We start from the raw sequence: 24325 nt of genomic DNA, 5'->3' as shown, positions 1-24325 counted from the left end.
ATCAACTATGCTTTCAAATCTTAATGATTTTTTATCTTTCTTTTTCCATCATTAAATTCTGTAATAATGTGTTGTTTATGCTTATTAATATGAAATGCATTATATTTGAATATCATATTGGGTTGAAATCATATTAGATGTTTTTTATATGCAATGAAAGGTGATGCTTAGCAGCTTACTCTTATTAGGATTCTTTGGCAAGTTTCTTTGAAATATTATTTGTTTCTTACTGTTATTGTTCTTCTTTAAATAATCTTCCCTGGTTTTATTTATGTTGTCATAGAAAGCCCATCTTTCATTTACAATAGTTGTTCAATGAAATACTAAACACAAGGAAGGAGCAGTAGAAAACTTAGTAGTTCACTGCTGAAAAGAAAACAATACAACAACAACAACATCAAGCCTTTGTACCACTACATGGGGTCGGCAACATGAAATCTTTTTCGCCATTGTGTCCGGTTAAAACTCAAATTATCATTTAAATATAATAAAGAAATATCATTTCTAATTTTTTCTAACCAAATCTTTTTAGGTTTACCTCTACCTTTCTTAATATAAGAAAATTCTAATACCTCAACTTTCTTAATCAGGTCATCGGAAGGCTTTTGTTTAATATGACCAAACCATCTAAGGCGACTCTCTCTAATCTTATCTTCCACTGGAGCTACTCTAACCTTTTTATCTCTAAGGGTAAAGCCACTGATCCACTTCAGCATCCTCATCTCTGCAACACTTAACTTAGTATTATGCTTCTCTTTTAATGGCCAACATTCGGCACCACAAAGCATTGCCAGTCTCGCCAACATCTTAAAGAAATTTTCCCCTAAGTTTGAGGGAGACTTTTCTATCACACAACAAGCCCATTGCATTCCTCCACTTCAACCATCCAACTTTAATTCTGCTAATAATATCCCCATCTATTTCATTATTACTCTAAACAATAGAACCAAGATATGTAAAACATGTACTCTTATTAATGACCCCTCACTAAATCTATTGCTACTAAAATTACACATTATATATTCAGTTCTAGATCTACTTAAAGTGAAAACCTTTAAAATCTAAGGTTGACCTCCATAATACAACTTTACCTTCAACTCCCTCTCTAGTCTTATCAACAAGAAGAATATCATCAGCAAAAAGCATACACTAAGGTACATACTCTTGCAAATGCTAGTGAGAACATCCATGACTAAAGCAAAAAGATATGGGCTTAAGGCTGATCCTTGATGTAATCCAACCGAAATAGGGAAATACTTGGTCAAACCACCTTGTGTTTGAACACAAGTAATAGCTCCTACATACATATCTTTCATGATTTGAATATAACCGTTATTAGCTCCTTTCTTTTCAAGAACTCTCCATAGCACTTCTCTTAGAAATATATCATATGCTTTCTTTAAATCAATAAATATCATATGTAGATCCTCTTTATTCTCTCTATATTTCTCCATCGAACCTCTCAATAAATGTATGACTTCCATACTAGACCTACCCAGCATGAATATAAATTGATTTTGAAAAACATTAGTATCACATCGTAACCTATGCTCCATAACTCACTCCCATAGTTTTAAAGTATGACACATAAACTTAATTCCTCAATAATTTGCACAATCCTATGCATCACCTTTATTCTTAAAAATATGAATTAACACACTCTTTCTCCACTTATCTTATATCTTTTAAGTCTTCAAAATAGTATTAAAAAGCTTAGTAAACCAAAAAATTCCTTCATCTCACAAGCATTTCCACACCTCTATTGGAATATCATCAGGTCCAACAACTTTTCCACACTTCATTTTCTTTAAAGCCTCTTTTACTTTGACTTTACTAATACGCCAATAAAAAAAACTTTATTTTCATTTATAGTGTTAAGGTCACTAAAGTCAATCATATTTTTATAATTTTCATTAAAAAGTTTAGCAAAATATCTCATCCACCTTTGTTGAATATCATCTTCAAAGAAAAATACTTTTTGATCTTCATTCTTAATACACTTCACTTGAACTAAATCCTTACCACTCCTATCTCTTTGTTTGGCTAACTTATACATTTATCTTTCTCCCTCCTTAGAATCTAATCTTTTATATATATGATTAAAAGTTAAGATCTTTTCATCGCAAATAACTTTCTTAGATTCCATAGGAGTCTCTTTATAGCTTTTTCAATTATCAGAATTTTTACATCTAAACTAATTTTTATAACAAATCTTCTTATTTTTATCTTTTCTTGCACGTTTGGATTTCACCACTAACTATTTATACTATTATGAGATTTTCCCTTTAAAACTACAAGCATATCTTTTGCAATATTCATAATATCTATAGCTGAAAGTTTGTTAAGGATGTTAAGCCCTTATAAACTTAGTCCCAAGCTAACCAAGAGGGGGGGTGAATTGGTATTTTAAAATTTCTTTTCACAAAGAATAAAAATTGCATAAACCAAATTCACACCACAAAAATAAATGCGAAAATAAAAGTGCGGAAGCAAAAATAAGAATACAGAAATTTATAGTGGTTCGGTCAACTCGACCTACGTCCACTCCTTGGAGGCACCCTCCAAGTATTGCACTACAAAAAGTGACTCTCCTTTAGCTCCCACGGCTAGGCGGAGAAGCCCTTACAAGAACCTCATTTTTGCCACCCCGGCAAGGCAGAGAACCTATCTCCTTTTGCTTCCTCCTGAAGCTGGCAGAGAACGACAACCAAAAGCTAACTCCTTACCTCTACTGACACTTCCACGGACGAGAAACTCTAAACGAAGAAGAAGAAGAGCGATCCTTGAAGCAACCCTTGTGAATCCCCTCACAAGCTCCCCCTCACAAGATCCTCTCTCTCTCTCCCTCTCTCTCTTTCTCTCCTCAAGGTCTTCTTAGGTCAAGGCAGCAGCCAAAGGTTCTAAAAAATGTAAAACAAGAGCTCTTAAATAGAAGAGCTTCAAAGGAGCTCATTAATTGCAAGTTGTCGACTTTATCGTCCAGGCCGATATGGATATCGGCCTGGCCGATCAGTACAAAACTCAGAAGATCGACCAGAGCATCGCCCTGGATGTAAAGCTGGACGATTGAAAATTGGCTAGATCGTCATGATCGTCCTGGCCGATTAGTTCAAATCATGGGAAAATCGTCCTGACAATAGCCCTGGATACAAGCTGGCCGATATTTATCGTCCTGAATTAACTTAAAGTTTTTGACTAGATCGTCCTGGCCGATCCTGCGATCGTCCAGGACGATATGATCGTATCAATCATCCTTAATTACTCTCTTGATTTCCTGATCAATTAAGGCATAATTTGTTAATATCGTCCAGGCCGATCAATGATCGTTGTTGCCGATAATTTAAAAAATACAGTATACCTTAATTGTCTATGGCGGCAACTTCTTTCTGTTTTGAGCTTATCGTCCTGGCCGATACACGTATCGTCCAGGCCGATATGTTAATGTCGGCTGCCTTAATTAAGAATCCTGATTAGAGTCTCTGTTTTGAACTCGATCGTCCAGGACGATCCAAGGGATTGGCCTGGCCGATGTGAGCAAAAACAGAGATTCTAAATCTCTCAAGTGTGTGTGTGTAAGGTTACTTAGTATCAGTCTTTTGAACATTACAAACTGACTCAAGAAGAGAAAAACAAAAGTACAGACTGACTCAACCCTAAACCTACGTAATCCTGAACTGGCTTCGTCTTGATCGTCCGATCTTTGATTCCTGAAAAGTTAGAAGCAACAAGCAGTCCAAGAGAAATAGTGTTTGTTAATCATCAAAACATAAGCCATGAAAATAGATTTGCAACACTAGCCATTTTTTTTCTCATAACATTAGCATTCTCATACACAGATAATATCTTAAGATATAATATCTTACTCTCAAAAATACTTTTTGTTAATATTCTTTAAATGCCCCCATATAATCCTAGAATATTTTTTTACATTATTTTTTATTTTCTGTCCTATCATCTTAAAGTCAAAAACTAATAATCTATATTGGGTGCATAAATTTTCACTCGGAATAACTTTACAATCTTTGCAATCTAAACGATCTAATTTTTTTATGAGAAAATAATAAATATGCATTTTACTAAATCCATTTTTATAAATGATTAGATGCTCATCTTTTTTCTTAAATAATGTATTAGCTATTAAAAAATCATAAGCTAAAGAAAAATTTAATATGGTCTAACAACCTTCATTTGTCGTTCCAAACTCATGGCCATCAAGAATATTTTTAAAATCATTTACCTCTCTACCAACATGTTCATTCAAATTTCCTTCAATAAAAATTATTTCTTTAAGAGTTCTCTTTTGTATTAATTCTTTTAAGTCATTCCAAAATTTTAATTTTGAACTCATATCTAATCCTATTTAAGGAGTATATGCATTTATAATATTAACAATCTTAGTATCAATAATAATCATCAAAGCTATAATTATTTTCTCTAATTATATTAATTTTTATAACATTATCCTTCAAACTCTTATCTATAGTCATACCTACACCATTTCAAGTACGACTCATATTCAAATATCATAATTTAAATCATATACTATCAATCTCCTTAGCCTTCTCCCCAACCTATTTAATTTCCTGAATGCATAGAATATTTATCTTCCTATGAATCATATTATCTATTAATTCCATTAATTTTCCTGTAAGAGAGTCTATATTCCAAGTTTCTATTCTAAATTTAATTTCATGGACTAGCTTCTTTGCCTAAATCTGTCCTTGATGTGGGAAACCTTGCCTATTTAACATTGCACCCATGCGCCGATGCAGCGACCCTTGCACATTTGTCGCTGTATTCAAGCCATACACTGCGTCGCTTCCAAGGGACGCCCTAACATTAACACAATTTTAAAGGATTCATGTCATGATTATTCAACAAGTTTTATACTGGCTGTTTACTATCTAACGCAACCTTCCATTTTTCTCATCTAGGACTTGGGACCTGACAACGACAGTGTTGAAGAGAAAACAATATCACATAAAATAATTCATCCAAAAACTCGAACTCTCAATAATCCTTACTAGCATTAAATATCATTTGCTTGATGCAGCTATCATATAGCTTAAAAGAGAAATTCAATATGGAATGCTTGAAAGGGAATAATACTAGTAATAGTGATGTGAAACCAAATGCATGGAAACAAGAACTGCTTGGGGATTTTAATATAAGATTGTTAAAGCTTTGCTAATTATAGAATCAATGCTTACCCAAATTAAGTTCTCGGAATTATCAAGTCAAAATTAAGTAAGACATGTGGTTACAACTAGATTAATGGGACAATATCAAATTGGCAACATAGAATTAGATAGTAATGTTACGGAGAGAAACAATAATCCATAAATAACAAATAGAACTTTTCACCTTGGGTCTCTCACTCACTCTCTTGTTGGTGGCACTTTTAATGGAGGAAGATTGAGAGCAACCGAGCGATGCCACTAGGAGACAAATGACGCACAAAGTGTAGTCCGTTGGAGTGGGAGCCGGTGGCGGGTAGTCCATGAGATGACTAGAGAGCATCCAACATCTTATCCTTTCTTCCTTGATCATCAAAGACGAAGTCGTGGTCGATGTCGGGATCGGTCGTCCATGGATGTGGAGAACTCTCTTCTTGAGCCCTTGAGATGCTTGCTTAGAGAAAGGCTCCCAAGAAAACAAAAACTGAAATCTAAAATAATTTCAATTTTGGAAGAGGAGAGGGGAATTAATTTGATGAATTCAAAATAATTCCAAAGGGGGGAATTGATGGGGGGTGGCAATGGGAGGAAATTGGGCTGATTTATTGGTGTAATTATGTCATTTGGAAGAGAGAGAGGACCAACAAAGGGTGGCTGGCCATATGAGGAGGAGAGAGAGGGATTTTGGAGTTATTAGAGTGGAGCCCAAGTTTAAGTACGTAATTCAATTAAATCTAAATTTTAATTTCATATTTAATTGTCGCTTTAGTAACTTCCCAAGCCTTATAATGAGAGAGAAACCAAATTTGAAATTCAAATTTGGTTTTAATTTCATTAATGGGCTTACATAATGAAGGGGAACCATTTAGGAAAGTGTTTAATCAAGGGTTTGAAATTCAAACAATAGGAATTCAAGATGGAGGAGGCGGCGGGAGAGTGGGCTGCTGGGCTGGCCGGCGGGAGGCTGGCCGGCAGGAGGCCGGCAGTTGGCCGGCAGGAGGGTGGTCGTCGGCTGCTAAACTGGCCGGCGGAAGATGGAGGCAGGGTGGCCGACGACTTTGAGTTGCTTGGCGTGGGCGGCGGCATGAGCAAGGGGAAAAGGAAGAGATGGAATTTTCAAGGCTTCGACGATTACGAATTTACTAACCTCGCTTGTCTCCACGTTGATTTTCCACAAGATTAGATAATTCGAAAACTAGAACTCACTAAGAGATCTAATTTTCTCTGGCGAACTCACTAAGAGTTCGTGGGGAGAATGAACTCACAAAGAGATCAAAGAGCTAAATTTTCATTTCATCAAAAACTAAAAACTATTACATAAGAAAATGGCCATATAAATAGGCCTCAAAATGACAAAGAAAACAAAAGACTAAAATGCCCCTCGGGCTACAATAACGACCAAATACCCTTAAGGGCAAAAAATGGAAAAACATAAAAATCAAATAAACTATTACATAAAATGAATCAAAATAAAACTCATGATCGTGGCCGTCGATCTCCGGCATCTCCTGAAGGTACATGTGTCGAAATCTCTGACGATGTCCTCATCATTCTCCCCAGTTGGGAGAAAACTCGACCCCGTCGAGTAAGCATCTATAGAGCTCTCGTGCCACTCTAGTAAGTCGGGGTCCACTCGCTGCAGCTCGTCACGATCGATCCATGTGTTCTCTGTCTCCGGTTTCCCTGCCCACTGAACTAGATACCTTTGTTGACCATCATCTCTAGTGGAAATTTGAGTTCATCACTCAGTATTGTATCAATCTTCTATGTATTGGGTAAAATAGGGAAATTTGGGGGTGGAGTTAGGCTGGGGATCTCACCAGGTGGGTTCACACAAGGCTCATATTTTTCGTGGAATAGGAGGGTTACACTCTAGACCTTCGAAGGTTACAAGATCTTCGATGTTAACATAGGATTACTGTTAAAGCCTTCAGAAAGATCTGACACATAAGCATTACTATATTTGTTTTTGCTATTATTTGAACGGTCCAATGCTTCTAGCATGTAACTTTATAACGGTCCCTTGTGGGACTGCTCTGGATGAATCCGAACCAATACAAAATCTCGAATATCAAATTCTTTGAACCGTCTCTTGAGATCGGCAGTAAGTTTATAATTGGCATTGCTTTGGTTATTCTTTTTATTAATATCATTCTGCATTTCTTGAAGATGAGATGTAAATGTGGATGCAAGAGACTCGGTGTGCATGATGAATGACAATAATCACGAGCTTACAAAAAAAATAAAATAAAACATCAACAACTTAGAAGGACAACAGGCTACAACACACACACACACAACATACTAACTCACACGAACACGTTGCTAGAACAGGTGGACGAGTCACAAAGAGGGGTCTAAAGTGTTCGATCTAATGGAACTGGTGTGGGGGGAGCAATGAAGACATCCTTAGCTAAAAGGGCTTCTCCACAGAGCATCTCAGCTCGGGTCGTAGACAGTCTCCTAGCGACGGTATGGTGCTCTATCAAAGTCATCCAATTAGGAGAGAGAATATCCTTACTAGGGAAGGACAAAGATATCAAGGGCATAGTGTAGGAATAAGGAATATAATAAGATGATTGGTCCTGACTTACATCCATAAGGGGGTAGCCCAAAGATTCGTCAGCCGGTATGGGACTTATAAGATGGGGAAAAGTTCCTAGGACATCTGTGGGTACAACAGTAAGAGAGAAATCTAGAATGACACACTCGATCAAATATAAATCCAAAGAAGTAGCTCCAAAGTTAGACTCTAATGAGACAAAAGAAGGCTCATTATTCAAATTAGGCCCAAAGAAGTTCATACTCAAGGTACTGTCTTCCGAAGTAGAATCAGGTTTAGTTTTAACCCTAAAATCCATAAGTTCCGTTTCACTTGAATCAAGTGACAAATTCGATTAACTTACATTCTCTAGATTAGCTGAGTCGCCATCAGAATTATCCAGAATTAAATCAGAATTATCCGGATTCATCTCAGTAATTAAATTAGAATCTTCCGAATTTAATTTCATTGTGTTCAAGGCCAGATCAGTTTCTTTCGGAATTAAATTAATATCGTCCAGACAGACCTTATCCAAAGGGATATCGTTAATGAGATTAGACTCAAGAGGGGCTAAGGTCTCAAGGTTAAAAGGTTCTAGACCTCCTAAATCAGGGTTTAAGTCGGGCAGGGGGTCTAACTCAATCACTTCAGTTTCATCTTCAAAGAAGTCTTCTTCATTAGTGACATCACTAGCATCTACGAAATGGATGCACTCAGTCTCAGGATCAGGGAACCTCTTCTTCTTAATGTTTTCTTTTATTAAAATCGCACTTGTAGGGTCAAGGACTGGGGAGGCTAGAAGTTGACTGGGACGACTAGAAGTGGGTCCAAGTGGGGAGTCATAATAGACTAATCCAACTGTAGATCCAATAGGGGATCAGTCATCAATGTTATGTGAAGACATACAGGGTGGGGAAGCAACCCTTATGTTTCTAACAGATGGGTGACCATAAGTAGGGGAAAGGTATTTTAATCCAAGTTCTCGTCTCATGTTTTTCCAATAAGTGGTAGGGTATTCGCCACGAGACTCTTTATGATCTTCTAACCTCATCCAAAATTGGAGAGCACTACCGTTCAGGTGTGACCTAGCAATGCTAAACTGGCGAGAATTTGGGATTTCATGCGATTCAAAATAGTACTCTAATTGTCTAACCCATTCCCTAAAGGAGTAACCATCCAAAGAACCATCAAAGGCAGGCAGACGATATGGTGATTCTAAGTGAGGTTGAGGAGGCCTAGGCTTAGGTCTCGGGTGATAAGCTGAGTGGGGCATGTAGTTAGAGTGGGGATAGTCAACGGGTTTCTCCGTCATAATTCTAGTCATATTGCCCACTAGGTTAATGATGTCATCTAAACTCTTTTGGAGTCTTATCGGGTCCATTGGGAAGCGCTAAGTGATACCTAAAGAAGATTGGGTGTATGGGATAATACTCTACGAGGAGGAAACATAAATATGACTTGCTATAAAGTGCAGGAAAATAATGGGCAGCAAGCTAGAAAGGTGGTTTAAGAAATCTAGGCAGTTAGGAAGGTCGTAAAGTTAAGGACAGCACCTAAACTCGAAGAAAACAAGCTTCTAACACCTCTAAACGGTGCAGTTTTTGAGTGGACAGCAAAGTACAACAGTGGGAGAAGTTGTCCAAGCATTTAGGTTAACTTCTAGGGTGAGGACAGCACTTAAACACTACAGTAGGGTGCTCCTAAGGCTCCTATATACTGCTGGAATGCTAAGGAGAACAACCTATCACAATGACATAAGTTGTCTAAGTGTTTAGGGTGGGTTGTAGAGTGTGGACAGCAACTTAACAAAGGGTTACGGGCACTTAAAAGTCACTAAACAGTGCAGGAAAAGTTCTGGACAGCAAGGTTTTCAAGTGTAGCAAGTGACTTAGGTGAAGCGGTGGGTGGCAAGTGACCAAAATAACACTTAGGTAAAGTAGATATGCATGTTTACAATGAAAATATGATGCTGGAAATTACTGGGAAGCAAAGTAAAACAGCAAAATTAAGCTACCTAAATGGTGTTATGTATGCAAACGACTATTGGCAAGAACAACCAAACTCCTAGGATGCTCCTAGCACAAACAAAGCATGCTAGACATGCTCTGATACCAAGATGATGTGAAACAACATGCAATGGAAACAAGAACTGCTTGGGGATTTTAATATAAGATTGTTAAGGCTTTGCTAATTATAGAATTAATACTTACCCAAATTAAGTTCTCGGAATTATCAAGTCGAAATTAAGGCATGTGGTTACAACTAGATTAATGGGACAATATCAAATTGGCAACATAGAATTAGATAGTAATGTTATGGAGAGAAACAATAATCCACAATTAACAAATAGAACTTTTCACCTTGGGTCTCTCACTCACTCTCTTGTTGGTGACACTTTTAATGGAGGAAGATTGAGAGCAACCGAGCGATGCCACTAGGAGACAAATGGCGAACAAAGTGTAGTCCGTTGGAGTGGGAGTCGGTGGCGGGTAGTCCATGGGATGACTAGAGAGCATCCAACGTCTTATCCTTTCTTCCTTGATCATCAAAGACGAAGTCGTGGTCGATGTCGGGATCGGCCGTCCATGGATGTGGAGAACTCTCTTCTTGATCCCTTGAGCCGACCACTTGTTGAAGCAAAAGAGGAAAAGAAAAAAAGAAAGGAAAAAAAGGAGAGAGAAGGCTCCAAGAAAACAAAAAACTGAAATCTGAAATAATTTCAGTTTTGGAAGAGGGGAAGGGAATTATTTGATGAATTCAAATAATTCCAAGGGGGAATTGTATGGGGGGCGGCAATGGGAGAAATTGGGCTGTTATTGGTGTAATTATGTCATTTGGAAGAGAGAGAAGACCAACAAAGGGTGGCCGGCCATATGAGGAAGAGAGTGGGATTTAGGAGTTATTAGAGTGGGGCCCAAGTTTACGTAAGTAATTCAATTAAATCTGAATTTTAATTTCAAATTTAATTGTAGCTTTGTAACTTCCCAAGCCTTATAATGAGAGAGAAACAAATTGAAATTCGAATTTGCTTAATTTCATAATGGGCTTACATAATGAAGGGGACCAATTAGGAAAGTGTTTAATCAAGGGTTTGAAAATTCAAACAATAGGAATTCAAGATGGAGAGGCGCGGGGAGAGTGGCTGGCCGGCGGGAGGCGGCTGCTGCGGGCAGGAGGGTGGTCGTCGGCTGCTAAACTGGCCGGCGGAAGATGGAGGAAGGGTGGCCGGCGGCTTTGAGTTGCTTGGCGTGGGCGGCGGCAAGAGCAAGGGGAAAAGGAAGAGATGGAATTTTCAAGGCTTCGACGACTATGGATTTACTAACCTCGCTTGTCTCCACGTTGATTTTCCACAAGATTAGATAATTCGAAAACTAGAACTCACTAAGAGATCTAGTTTTCTCCGGCGAACTCACTAAGAGATCGTGGGGAGAATGAACTCACAAAGAGAACAAAGAGCTAAATTTTCATTTCATCAAAAACTAAAAAACTATTACATAAGAAAAGGGCCATATAAATAGGCCTCAAAATGACAAAGAAAGCAAAAGACTAAAATGCCCTTCGGGCTACAATAACGACCAAATACCCATAAGGGAAAAAAACGGAAAAACATAAAAATCAAATAAACTACTACATAAAATGACTCAAAATAAAACTCATGATCGTGGCCGTCGATCTCCGGCGTCTCCTGAAGGTACATGTGTCGAAATCTCTGACGATGTCCTCATTAAATAGGGTTTGTTTTAACAAAATAAAATCTTCCACTAAATAAAATTAAAGGAGAGGGGCTTTCGATTGTGGTCCAATGAGGCCGTTAAATTTATCAAGTTACTACCTTTGGCTTTATGTTTTAATATTTTCAAGGATTATGTTTTAAGAGTTATAATAGAAGGAAGTACCAGTCTTTAGGCCTTGAGGTGGAAGAAAGCACGTGTACTTGGTATGTTTTCTTTCTTTCTTTCTTTCTTTTTTTTTTTTTTTCCTTTTGGCATTATTAGAATAGTATGTAGACCCTTCTGCATTGGAAATTAGACTTCTCGGTGTCCAGACCGAAGTGGGGCTTGATTTGACAGATTCACTGTATTCACCATTGACACAATTTTTATAGTACTTTCCATGATTCTGCTGATTGACAATCATTTAGTATTGTTATATACATTTGCACCATAGTTTCTTCCTTTAGGTTGAAGTGGTATTGTTATTTGTGATATTTGGTTGGGGTTTCTACATTGTAATATTACTTGAATAATTCTCTTATTTTAGTTTGTTAGGAAAAATCATTGTTATTTTAATGGGCTCCTAATGCCCAGCTAGATAATAAAATTATTATATCATTAAAAAAGAAATTATGTTCCAATTGTTTTCGCAACTAGAAGACCTTCCACATGAATTATTTTGTGTGCTTTACATATTTTGGATTTTCCATCCTTTTTTTTTATCGCCCTTTTTTCTTTTGTCTTCTTTTTTTATTAGCCTGCTGCCCTGCTTATGTGGGAAGGAATTTTTTATTTCCTGCAATGAACTGATGGTTTGTGTCTCTCTTTCCTTTAATGAAATAAATTCTTTAGAGTTCTTATAGAGTTTTCAAAATTTAGTTTGAATGCATTTTGACTTCTATAATTAAATAAGATATCTGGTCCATGTTTGAGGCATCTTTGGATGCCTATTGAAATATTCTATTTTAACAAATTGCAGAATGTGATCCATGGCTCATACAAGTAACTATGAATATGCCGTGTGTGCTCTCTATATATATTCCTTAATATTGTTTTGTTGTATTTTCCGTCATTCGATATACATACATAAGATCCCAAAAGTTTCTACAATTGGGTAAGTTTGATGGAACTTTTTTCTTGAAGATACATTTCGCTCATGCTTTCTTCCATATAGTATATTCTACTGATTTTTTCATTTCTTGGTGCATGGTTTCATATTTTTGAATTAAACAGTTTTTATCTTTTAAATTTTTTTTTTTGTATAAGCCATGTACCTTGGAGAAATGAACCTTACTTTGACTCGGAGCCACTTGATATATTATCTTGCTTTCCTTAACTTCCTCATTTGATTTTCTATTTGGTTGGTACCTGATTGCTTTTGTGAATCATAGCAGAATGTCAAAATTTATACCATCTGTTTATTAGTTTCATTGTTCAAAGCATTATAACTGACCTCTTTGTCTCTCTGTTGTGTAAGATTCAGATAAAGATAGTTACTCCCCTTTAAGCGATGATGAGTGGAAAAAACGCCTCACATCAGAACAGTTCTACATTACTCGCCAAAAGGGTACTGAGAGGGCTTTTACGGGGTAAGCCTATTGTATCCCAGATTTCAATTTACTCGTTTTTCTTTTTTTTTTTTACCTTCGTAATAAGAGTTTTTTATCCATAAAAGGGAAAAATAAGAATGATGATTATTCAGATGTCTTAATTTTAAATTGTTTGAGAAAAGCTGGTAAAGTCATCTTATGATAAGAGATTAGCTATAGTAACTCATAAGATTGCCATCAAACTAGTAAGATCACATAAAATGAACTAAAGTTCAATTGTAATGGTAAACAGCAGCTGAGTATGAATCCTGGTAGCAAGCAGCTAATCAATCTTTTGTCCAATTCCCTTGTGGAAGTTGTAGGAATCCCAAATCGTTGAGGCCAACCTACGTTGTTCCTTTCTGTTGATGCATATAAGCATGCTGTTTGAACTGTTTATTAAACGAACTTTTCATCATAGCATTGTCTAACCTAACTTTAACGCCACTCACCAATGAAAGAGGCTGCCTCATTCCCTACCTTGTTGTCTGATGCCCGATCAGTGGAATTGAACTCATTCGATTAGCCTAGCAATAGCAAGGAGGGGGTGAACATGCTAAACATTTCAAATGACAATGAACCCTTGGTCATTCTTTGTGGCTAGCAATTAAAGTTTATCTTTCACCCTTCAATAGGAGGGGTGATGTGAAACCAGGAATTGGATTTAGAAAATCAGTAAAAATCTTGTTCAAATAATGAAATTGCAATCTTAATGTTGTTCACAATTGAAGCTTCTCAAAGATCTTAGAATTCAACTACGCTTAGGCAAGAGTTTACACCTAAATTAGCAAGATCTATAAAATAACGACGGTAATAAATAGTAAAGCAAATGAAAAGCCAACTAGAATCCGGCGGTTAACAAAGTGATTGTCTCACCTTGAGGCTATGCTCATTTACCTACTTCTAGGTTTGTTGGAAGAATAATAACCACACAAGTGATTAAACCACTCCGAGGGCGACGGTACCGTAGATCCGTAGAGAAGGAGAGGAAGGCGCCGGATGTGGAGGTGGTGTGGAAGATCGCCCGTCAATGGTCCAATTGTAGTCCAGACGTTGTCTATCAATAACTTGGATGAGGGTCGGGAGGATCCGATCCAAGTAATCTCCCACGGTGTCTTCATCGAATTCAAATCCCGCGTCAAAGAAAGGCGATCGTAGTACGTCGAGGTTACCTTGGGCATCAAACACAAGCCCCCATTCTAGCTCGGGATCTGCCATGCGACATGGAGGTGAAGATGGGTGCTCGCCGCGAGAAGCTCTCCAAAGGAAGGGAGAGGGGGTCGGCGGGTTGAAGAGGTGGAGGGAGGCCGGTGGTAGAGCTAGGGTGAAAGGGTGAAGGTTTTGTTTGAAAACTGAAATTAGTTTCAGTTTAAGGGAATTGGGAGGGAAAATTTGGGATTTGAATTTTCCAATTAAGAGGTAATTAAGGCAAAGAATTTTCAATTAATTGGAGCCATGATGGGGGGAAGGGCCGTCGGGAGAGATAGAGGGGAGGGGGAACTTTGAAAACTGAAATTACTTTCAGTTTTGGATGTAATTGGAGGGAGAGGAAATTTTGGGATTTAATTAGGGCTTCAACTAAGGAGAAATTAAATCCCTAATTAATGGAATTGCCACCTAAGGGGGGCCGGCGACATTACTAGAGGAAGAGGGAGTTAGGGAGAGAGGGGGGTGGGAAGGTTTCTAACCATGGCATGATGACTAGGATAAGTTTTAAAGAAATCCAAATTAATTTTATTTTCTATTTGGATTCATTTACAAACTTTCCAAATATAGACTTTCCAAATTTGGGAAGAATTTGAAATTTTGAATTTTCAAATTCCAAACCGAAATGAGCGGAGAGGAGGTGGGTGGACGGAGGTCGGGTGGTGAGGGGCGTTGGCAAGGTGGGCGGCCGGAGATGGGAGCCTTGGCCGGCGGCAGGAAACCCAAGGGGGGGTCGGCGGCAACAGCTAGAGGGAGTTGTATATGGAGCTTTTCTTGTGGGTAAGAGAGGGTAATTAAAAGAAAAGAAAAATTTAGAGAACTCACTAAGAGATCTCAATTGAAGAACTCACCAAGAGATCTTCATGCACTCACAAAGAGAACAAAAGTAAGAAAATTTTCATTCATCCAATCAATAATCCAACAATACAAAGATCAAGCCTTTATATAGGCTCAACAAACATAAGAAAATAAAAGACGACGTTGCCCTTGGGCTACAACAAACACTACTTCCCTCATAGGGGTACAAATGGAAAAACATGAAATACAAATGACATGAATAAAATAAAGTCTTAAAAATAAAGCTGCTGAATTATGTCCGTCGCTCGACGACCTCTCCGATGGTACGTGTGTCGGAACCTTCTGCGGATGTCCTCATCATTCTCCTCGGGTGGGAGGGAACTCAACCCTATCGAGTAAGGGTCCTGAAAACTCTCGTACAGCTCCAGAAGGTCGGGGTCCAGTCTCTGTATCTCATCCCACTCTAACCACGTATCCTCCGTCTCTGGCTTTCCTTTCTAACGAACTAAGTATTTTCAGCGCCTGCCGTCCCTGGTGGAAATGATCTCATCACTGAGTATGGTTTCAATCTTCTCCGTACTAGGTAGTGTGGGAATTTTGGGAAGTGGATGTAAGCTTGGGATCTCACTGGGTATGGACTCACAAGGCTCAAGATTTAGTGGATTTTCAGTGTTAAAATCAGGGCCATCAAAGGCTACTAGATCCTCAATGTTTAACGTGGGATTCATGTTGAAACCTTTAGGAAGGTCCAAAACATAAGCATTACTGTTTATTTTTGAAGTTATTTTAAAGGGACCCGCACTTTTAGCATGTAGTTTCTTAACGGCCCCTGGTGGGAACCGCTCCAGACGAATCCGAACCATGACATAGTCTCCAACTTTGAACTCCTTGAAGCGTCGCTTGAGATCAGCATTAAGTTTGTAATTTTCATTACTTTGTACAATTCTTTTATTAAATTCTTGATGCAATTCATGGATATGCGATGCAAATGCGGATGCAGACTCTAACACTCTAAGCTTAGGACTCATGGGGAGTAAATCTATTGGTTGCCTACGTTGGTGTCCATAAACAATCTCAGCTGGGCTCATACCGGTGGTCCGGTTGCAGAATTATTGTAGGCAAACTCAGCAATGGGTAGTTTGGAATCCTAATCTCTAATGTTCTCACCTACTAAGGTCCTAAGAAGGTTCCCAAGACTCCTATTAACAACTTCTGTTTGGCCATCCGTTTGTGGGTGGAAGGCGGTGGAGAACTGCAGCTTAGTACCCATCTTAATCCATAAAATTTTCCAGAAGTAGCTTGTAAATTTTATGTCTCGATCCGACACGATTGTCTTCGGGAGTCCATGGAGTCGGACAATCTCATCAAAGTATAGTTTGACAATTTTAGAGGCATCAAACATTTTAGCACATGGGAGGAAGTGGGCTATCTTAGAAAAATGATCTACTACGACACAGATAGAGTCATGCTTCCTAGTGGTTTTGGGTAGTCCTAGAACAAAGTTCATACTAACGTCTTGCCAAGGGCAGTTTGGGACAGGAAGTGGGGTGTAGTGGCCTGTGTTTTGCTTCCTCTGTTTCGCTAATTGGCAGATATGACAACGCTTGATCATCCTACTCACATCCCGCTTAAGGCTGGGCCAGAAAAATCTATACTCAACTGCTGCTTTGGTCTTAGCCTGCCCAAAATGTCCCGCTAAGCCTCCCGCGTGTAGTTCCCACACAAGAAATTCACGAAGCGAGGTGTTGGGAATACACAGCTTTTGAGACTTGAACAAGTAACCATCCTCCAACAAGAAATCATCCACAATTGGTTTAACTCCCGTCGTTAGTGATGAATATGTCTCTTTAAAATCAGTACACTCCTTATAGTCATCCTTGATGCGTTCAAATCCAACAACTTCCGATCTCATCTCTCTAGTGACCATTATTTTACGGCTCAAAGCATCGGCTGCTTTATTTTCAGCTCCGGCTTTATGTTTGATAGTGTACGAATATTCTTGTAGGAATTCAACCCAACGACCATGATGGGCATTTTACTTCTTTTGGGAGTTAATGTATCGCAGAGATTCATGATCCGAAAATATTACAAACTCCTGGGGAAGCAAGTAGTGTCTCAAATACCTAAGGGACTGAATGATTGCATAAAACTCCTTATCGTAGGTAGAATACCTTTGTCGGATATCATTAAGTTTTTCGCTAAAGTATGCCACAGGGTGTCATTCTTATGACAAGACTCCTATTCCAATTTCTGATGCGTCACAGGTTACCTCAAAAACCTTAGAAAAATCTGGGAGACGCATAATAGGAGCTTCTACCATTTTCTTCTTAATATCTTCAAACGCTCTGGTGGCGGCTGTCGTCCAATGGAATTCCCCCTTCTTAAGACAGTCAGTTATGGGAGCTACGATGGTGCTAAAATTTCGAATAAACCTCCGATAGAAAGTAGCCAATCCATGAAAACTTCTAACATCCCGAATATTCTTAGGTTCTGGCCACTCATTTATAGCTCACACCTTTTCTGGGTCAGCAGATATTCCTTGAGTTGAAATGATAAATCCAAGAAAGGTCACACTGTCAGTGAGGAATTTGCATTTGGCAGGGTTGGCGAACAATTATTCTTTCCTCAAAACTTCACAAACTTGGGTTATATGATCAAGATGTTGATCCACCGAAGTATTGTAGATTAAGATGTCGTCAAAGTAAACTACTACAAATTTTCCTAGGAAGGGTATGCGAACTTGGGTCATGACACTCATAAAAGTACTTGGGGCGTTGCTCAGACCAAACGGCATAACAGTCCATTCATAAAGTCCATATTTAGTTTTGAATGCCGTCTTCCATTCATCTCCTGGACGGATTCTAATTTGATGGTACCCACTCTTAAGATCTATCTTGAAAAAGAGTGTTGCTCCGGTCATCATGTCCAACATGTCATCTAACCGGGGAATGGGAAACCTATACTTGACAGTAATCTTGTTGATAGCGCAGCTATCAACACACATCTGCCACGAGCCGTCCTTTTTGGGAGTCAAAAGTGCAGGAACAGTGCACGGGCTAAGGCTCTTCTTAATGAATCCTCGTTGTAGGAGTTCATCGACTTGTTTCTTCAGCTCAGAATGTTCGGTCGGGTTCATACAGTAGTGAGGGTGGTTGGGTAGAGATGCTCCCGGTACCAAATCTATCGCGTGTTGTATGTCCCGCAGGGGTGGTAGTTGGTTAGGTAAATCATCCGGGAAAACATCAGCAAAGTTCTCAAGGAGAGGCTTAACTGCCTCAGGGATTGGCTCTTTTTGATCCTCATTCACTTCTCTAGCTACTAGGGCATACATGGGTGTTCCTTGGGTGATCTCAATTTCTACTTCCTTCACAGTCAAGAGGTGTAGCCCTTTACTTTGTTTGGCTGGGGTAGGCTTGGCTTCCGTCTTGGGAACTTGATCTTCTTTCCATCATGTTCGAACACACAGGTGTTCGTCCTCCCATAAATATGGACGTCATTGTCAAATAACCAAGGGCGACCAAGGATAATTTGACCTACATCCATGGTTAAGACATCACACCAAATCTTATCCTGATATCCCACAAATTCTATAGGAATAAGGCTTTGATCCTTAATTTCTATGGTAGTCGAGTTGATCCAAGAAACCTTATACGGATTTCGGTGAGGGGTCATCTTAAGGTTGAGTTTTGAAATCATAGCTGAAGAGACTGCATTGATACAACTTCCGCTATCAACGATAACTTTGCAGCTCTTTTCTCCAATCTTAATAAAGGTATGAAAAATTGAGGTTCTACGCCAATCATCACTTAACTTAGGTTGGGACAACGCGCACCTAACAACTTGAAGGGTAACAGGTTCTTCTTCAGTGAAAGAGTCTTCTTCCTCATCAACATGGTGAATCAAATCAGTCTCAGGTTTGTTCTCCTCTTCGTCCACTTCTTCAATTATGGTGACCTTGTCAGGTCTAGAACATTGCGAAGCAATGTGTCCATACCCATGACACATATAGCACTTGGTTCCTGAATTGGGTTTGAAAGCGTCTCGTTCGGGGGCCTTACCTTTGAGGTCCGTGTGAGGTGGGGCCGAACTAGCAGTGGGTCGGCTTGCAGTCGAACCCGAGGGTCGGTTTTGGGGTTGTCCAGCTGAGGTCCTATAAGGGTTTGAGCGGGAGTCAAAGTGTCTCGTTTGGGAGTGGGTTTTTGAATCTTCAAGGTCGAGGACTAGGCTGCAGGCTGCCTCTAACGAGTCTATTCCTCTAGCAAAAAGTTCAGTTCGCAGATCTTCCCTAAGGCCAGCTCTAAACATGGATAGGATTTGAGTTGGGGTAGCCGACTCTTCGCCATTGCAATGAATCATGAAATCGTCGAAGGCCGAGATATAGTCTTTGACGGGCTTGCTCCCCTGGGTCAATTTATTCCATTTATCAAGGAGCTTAGGGTAGTATGAAGGAGGGAGATACTTTCTCTTAAGTTCTTGTTTCATTGTTCTCCAATTAGTGATAGGATGTTCACCTCGAGCTTCGCGCATATTCTCTAAATTGGTCCAATACAAGTTGGCTCGACCCGTGAGTTTCATCTCTGCAAATCTAACCTTCCTGGCCTTGGAGATGTTATACCACTTGAAATAACTATCCATGGATTTAAGCCAATCCAAAAAAACTTGGGGGTCAAGGGTTCCATCATATGTTGGGGCATCAATTCTAATGTTTTTCAACAACTGGGCATCATTGTCTCTCCAAGGGTTCTCATCTCCTACAGGGTCTTGATGGGGCCTCGGGTTATGGCGGTACTGGTCTCTAGGGTGGCCATGATCTGCCCTGTTATCCTCGTCATAGGGTGAGTGAGGTCGTGAAGGTGTATAGATCGCGGGATTCCCAATACGCTCTATGTTATCTAACCGATCACTAGTTAATCTCCTAAAATCTGCTAAGTCCGTCTGAGTGTTACGGATTTGCTGCGTGACAGTTCCCAATTGGCCCAAAATGAGATTTAGGGTAGCTTGGAGGTGCTGCGGATCCATGGGTGAAGGTTTGGGGTTGTTCGGGGAAGTGTTGGGGTGGAGGACAGCACCTAGACACTATGGCAAGACACTCCTAGGGCTTCTATACGCTGCTGGAAAACTAGGGACAACAACCTAACACGATGGTGTAAGTTGTCTAAGTGTTACGGGTTGGTTGTAAAGTGTGGACAACAACATAACAAGGGTTTATGGGCACCTAAAAGTCACTAAACAGTGCAGGAAAAGTCCTGGACAGCAAGGTTTTCTAGGGTGGCAAGTGACCTAGGTGATTGGGTAGGTGGAAAGCGGCAAAGACAACACTTAGGTAAAGTAAATATGAATGTTTAGAATGAAAATAGCATGCAGAAAATTACTGGACAGCAAAGTAAAACCACCAAATTAGCTACTTAAATGGTGATATGCATGCAAACGACTATTGGTAAGGTAAACTAGACTCCTAGGATGCATCTAGCACAAACAAAGCATGCTAGCCATGCTCTGATACCAAGATGATGTGAAACCAGGAATTGGATTTAGAAAATTAATAAAAATCTTGTTCAAATAATGAAATTGCAATCTTAATGTTGTTCACAATTGAAGCTTCTCAAAGATCTTAGAATTCAACTACGCTTAGGCAAGAGTTTACACCTAAATTAGCAAGATCTATAAAATAATGACGGTAATAAATAGTAAAGCAAATGAAAAGCCAACTAGAATCCAGCGGTTAACAAAGCGATTGTCTCACCTTGAGGCTACGCTCATTTACCTACTTCTAGGTTTGTTGGAAGAAGAATAACCACACAAGTGATGAAACCACTCCGAGGGCGACGGTGCCGTAGATCCGTAGGGAAGGAGAGGAAGGCGCCGGATGTGGAGGTGGTGTGGAAGATCGGCCGTCAATGGTCCAATTGTAGTCCGGACGTTGTCTATCAATAACTTGGATGAGGGTCGGGAGGATCCGATCCAAGTAATCTCCCACGGTGTCTTCGTCGGATTCAAATCCCAAGCTAGAATGGGGGCTTGTGTACACCTAAATTAGCAAGATCTATAAAATAACGACGGTAATAAATAGTAAAGCAAATGAAAAGCCAACTAGAATCCGGCGGTTAACAAAGCGATTGTCTCACCTTGAGGCTACGCTCATTTACCTACTTCTAGGTTTGTTGGAAGAAGAATAACCACACAAGTGATGAAACCACTCCGAGGGCGACGGTGCCGTAGATCCGTAGGGAAGGAGAGGAAGGCGCCGGATGCGGAGGTGGTGTGGAAGATCGGCTGTCAATGGTCCAATTGTAGTCTGGACGTTGTCTATCAATAACTTGGATGAGGGTCGGGAGGATCCGATCCAAGTAATCTCTCACGGTGTCTTCGTCAGATTCAAATCCCGCATCAAAGAAAGGCGATCGTAGTACGTCGAGGTTACCTTGGGCATCAAACACAAGCCCCTATTCTAGCTCGGGATCCGCCATGCGACATGGAGGCGAAGATGGGTGGTCGCCGCGAGAAGCTCTCCAAAGGAAGGGAGAGGGGGTCAGCGGGTTGAAGAGGTGGAGGGAGGCCGGCGGTAGAGCTAGGGTGAAAGGGTGAAGGTTTTGTTTGAAAACTAAAATTAGTTTCAGTTTAAGAGAATTGGGAGGGAAAATTTGGGATTTGAATTTTCCAATTAAGAGGTAATTAAGGCAAAGAATTTTCAATTAATTGGAGCCATGATGGGGGGAAGGGCCGGCGGGAGAGATAGAGGGGAGGGGGAACTTTGAAAACTGAAATTACTTTCAGTTTTGGATGTAATTGGAGGGAGAAGAAATTTCGGGATTTAATTAGGGCTTCAACTAAGGAGAAATTAAATCCCTAATTAATGAAATTGCCACCTAAGGGGGGCCGGCGACATTACTAGAGGAAGAGGGAGTTAGGGAGAGAGGGAGGGGGGAAGGTTTCTAACCATGGCATGATGACTAGGATAAGTTTTAAAAAAATCCAAATTAATTTTATTTTCTATTTGGATTCATTTACAATCTTTCCAATTATAGACTTTCCAAATTTGGGAAGAATTTAAAATTTTGAATTTTCAAATTCCAAACCGAAATGAGCGGAGAGGAGGTGGGTGGACGGAGGTCGGGTGGTGAGGGGCATTGGCAAGGTGGGCGGCCAGAGATGGGAGCCTTGGCCGGCGGCGGGAATCCCAAGGGGGGGTCGGCGGCAACAGCTAGAGGGAGTTGTATGTGGAACTTTTCTTGTGGGTAAGAGAGGGTAATTAAAAGAAAAGAAAAATTTAGAGAACTCACTAAGAGATCTCAATTGAAGAACTCACCAAGAGATCTTCATGCACTCACAAAGAGAACAAAAGTAAGAAAATTTTCATTCATCCAATCAATAATCCAACAATATAAAGATCAAGTCTTTATATAGGCTCAACAAACATAAGAAAATAAAAGACGACGTTGCCCTTGGGCTACAACAAACACTACTTCCCTCATAGGGGTACAAATGGAAAAATAGGAAATACAAATGACATGAATAAAATAAAGTCTCAAAAATAAAGCTGTTGAATCATGGCCGTCGCTCGACGACCTCTCCAATGGTACATGTGTCGGAACCTTCTGCGATGTCCTCATCAAGGGGGTTCTTAAGAAACTCTTTCTGCAAGAAGAGATTCTGACAGTATCTCATAAGGAACAATAGAGTGCTGAAGCAGACACCGAATCACTACTTGTACATTTGAACTCGAGATTCTGACAGTATCTGACAGTATCTCATAAATATTCATGCCTCCATAAGATGCCAAAATTTTTCTCCACCCCCATCTCCAATTTAGTAACAAATTGAACTGTTACACTTTCTTAATCGTTTTTGTATAAAATTGATTTTTTATTGAATAACTCTTATTAGTTGGTCTCAATTTGCTGTTATGTTGCCAGGGAATACTGGAACACGAAAACTTCCGGAACATACCATTGTGTTTGCTGTGATACACCGCTGTTTGAGTAAGCTTTAAATTATAATGGCACAGATAACCTCCCAAACTAAATCAGCTTCACTCCCTTCTATCCATGACTATGTTTTTTCGATGGTTGTAGTCAATCTCATGCAATTGTTTCTTTACTAATACGTGTTTTGCAGATCAAAAACAAAATTTGACAGTGGAACAGGTTGGCCTTCCTACTATGAACCAATTAGGAACAACGTGAAATCTAAATTGGACATGTCAATTATTTTCATGCCTAGAACTGAGGTTCTTTGTGCAGTATGTGATGCCCACTTAGGCCATGTCTTTGATGATGGACCACCACCCACTGGAAAGCGATACTGTATAAATAGGTTAGTTTGTTTTTCTTAATGTTATTGAACATTCTATATATTTAAATTTTCATCGTAGTGTCTTTGACCTTGAAGCTTACAATGTCATTTGCAGTGCATCACTTAAGCTGACTCCTCAATAGCTAAAAGGCCAAGTCCCTCACACAAATGGTTTCTATCAACATACAATTTGAATTTATATAAAAGGAAAAAAAAAAAAAAAAACCTTTCGTTATATATGCATTGCTGATGTTGTATCTATTTCATATATATAATATATTGAATATATTTTTGAGTTATTTGATTGTGTATATTATAAATATAAGAGTTTATTTTTTTTATGTTTTGTTTGAAATAAAATTAATACAGTATAAAAGTCTTATGCAATCGTGGCCACAAGTGTTGGGTGGTGGTCATGGGATGGAGTCGACAACAAATGGTTGGTGGTGGTAGTAATTGGCAGTGTGTTGATAATTAGTGGTTGTTAGTGTGCAGCGGTGGTTGAGGGTGGCATCACTTCATATAATCTGAAAATTTAGTTCGATCAATTCATGTGAATTTTAGTTATATTAAAAATGTATTAGATGATGAATTTTAAATTATATTATGTTATTTAAAAGAAGTCCAAACGGTCATACTTTTAAGAACTCCAAAATGCAATCTCAAATGGCCATTAAATGATTGCATTATTGAAATGATTGGATTATTATACATGATGCATTTCTATTTTAGTAGTTATTATTTTAATTTTAAATTTCAAAGGTTGTTGGCAATGTAATTGAAAGTTAGTTTAGAAGTCGATTTAAATCTTTGTTGACTGTGTCAAATTTGGAAGATGATGATCAACAAGCTTATCCCAACCGCCTTCCCACTTTCAAATATTTTTTAACTAAATATTGATAACCACCCAAAAACTAATTTTAAATCCAATTCTAAAAGTTTAGAATTTCAGAAGTAGTTTGTAATGTGAACTTAAATTCCTAGACTTTTAGGCTCTTGAGTTTTATC

At 39.1% G+C, this 24325-nt stretch overlaps 1 protein-coding gene across 2 annotated transcripts in view; it reads left to right on the top strand.

The window, feature by feature from the left end:
• Positions 1–23658, top strand: part of LOC110099845 (peptide methionine sulfoxide reductase B1, chloroplastic) — a 33086-nt gene extending 9428 nt beyond the window's left edge. The window contains exons 2-5 of one of the 2 annotated variants that reach the window (XM_020827137.2): positions 12910–13021; positions 22939–23004; positions 23141–23338; positions 23433–23658. In XM_020827137.2, the coding sequence (XP_020682796.1) occupies positions 12910–13021; positions 22939–23004; positions 23141–23338; positions 23433–23460 (404 nt within the window). In that variant the 3' untranslated portion in view covers positions 23461–23658. The remainder of the gene's footprint in view (positions 1–12909; positions 13022–22938; positions 23005–23140; positions 23339–23432) is intronic. The other variant, XM_020827138.2, reaches the window with a different exon arrangement.
• The last annotated feature ends 667 nt before the right edge of the window (positions 23659–24325 follow it).

The sequence above is a fragment of the Dendrobium catenatum genome, unplaced genomic scaffold, assembly GCF_001605985.2.
Source record: "Dendrobium catenatum unplaced genomic scaffold, ASM160598v2 fragScaff_scaffold_1730, whole genome shotgun sequence".
NCBI classification, from domain to species: Eukaryota; Viridiplantae; Streptophyta; class Magnoliopsida; order Asparagales; family Orchidaceae; genus Dendrobium; species Dendrobium catenatum.
The sequence above is the reverse complement of the archived record's forward strand: the minus strand, read 5'-3'. Positions and strand labels throughout refer to the sequence as shown.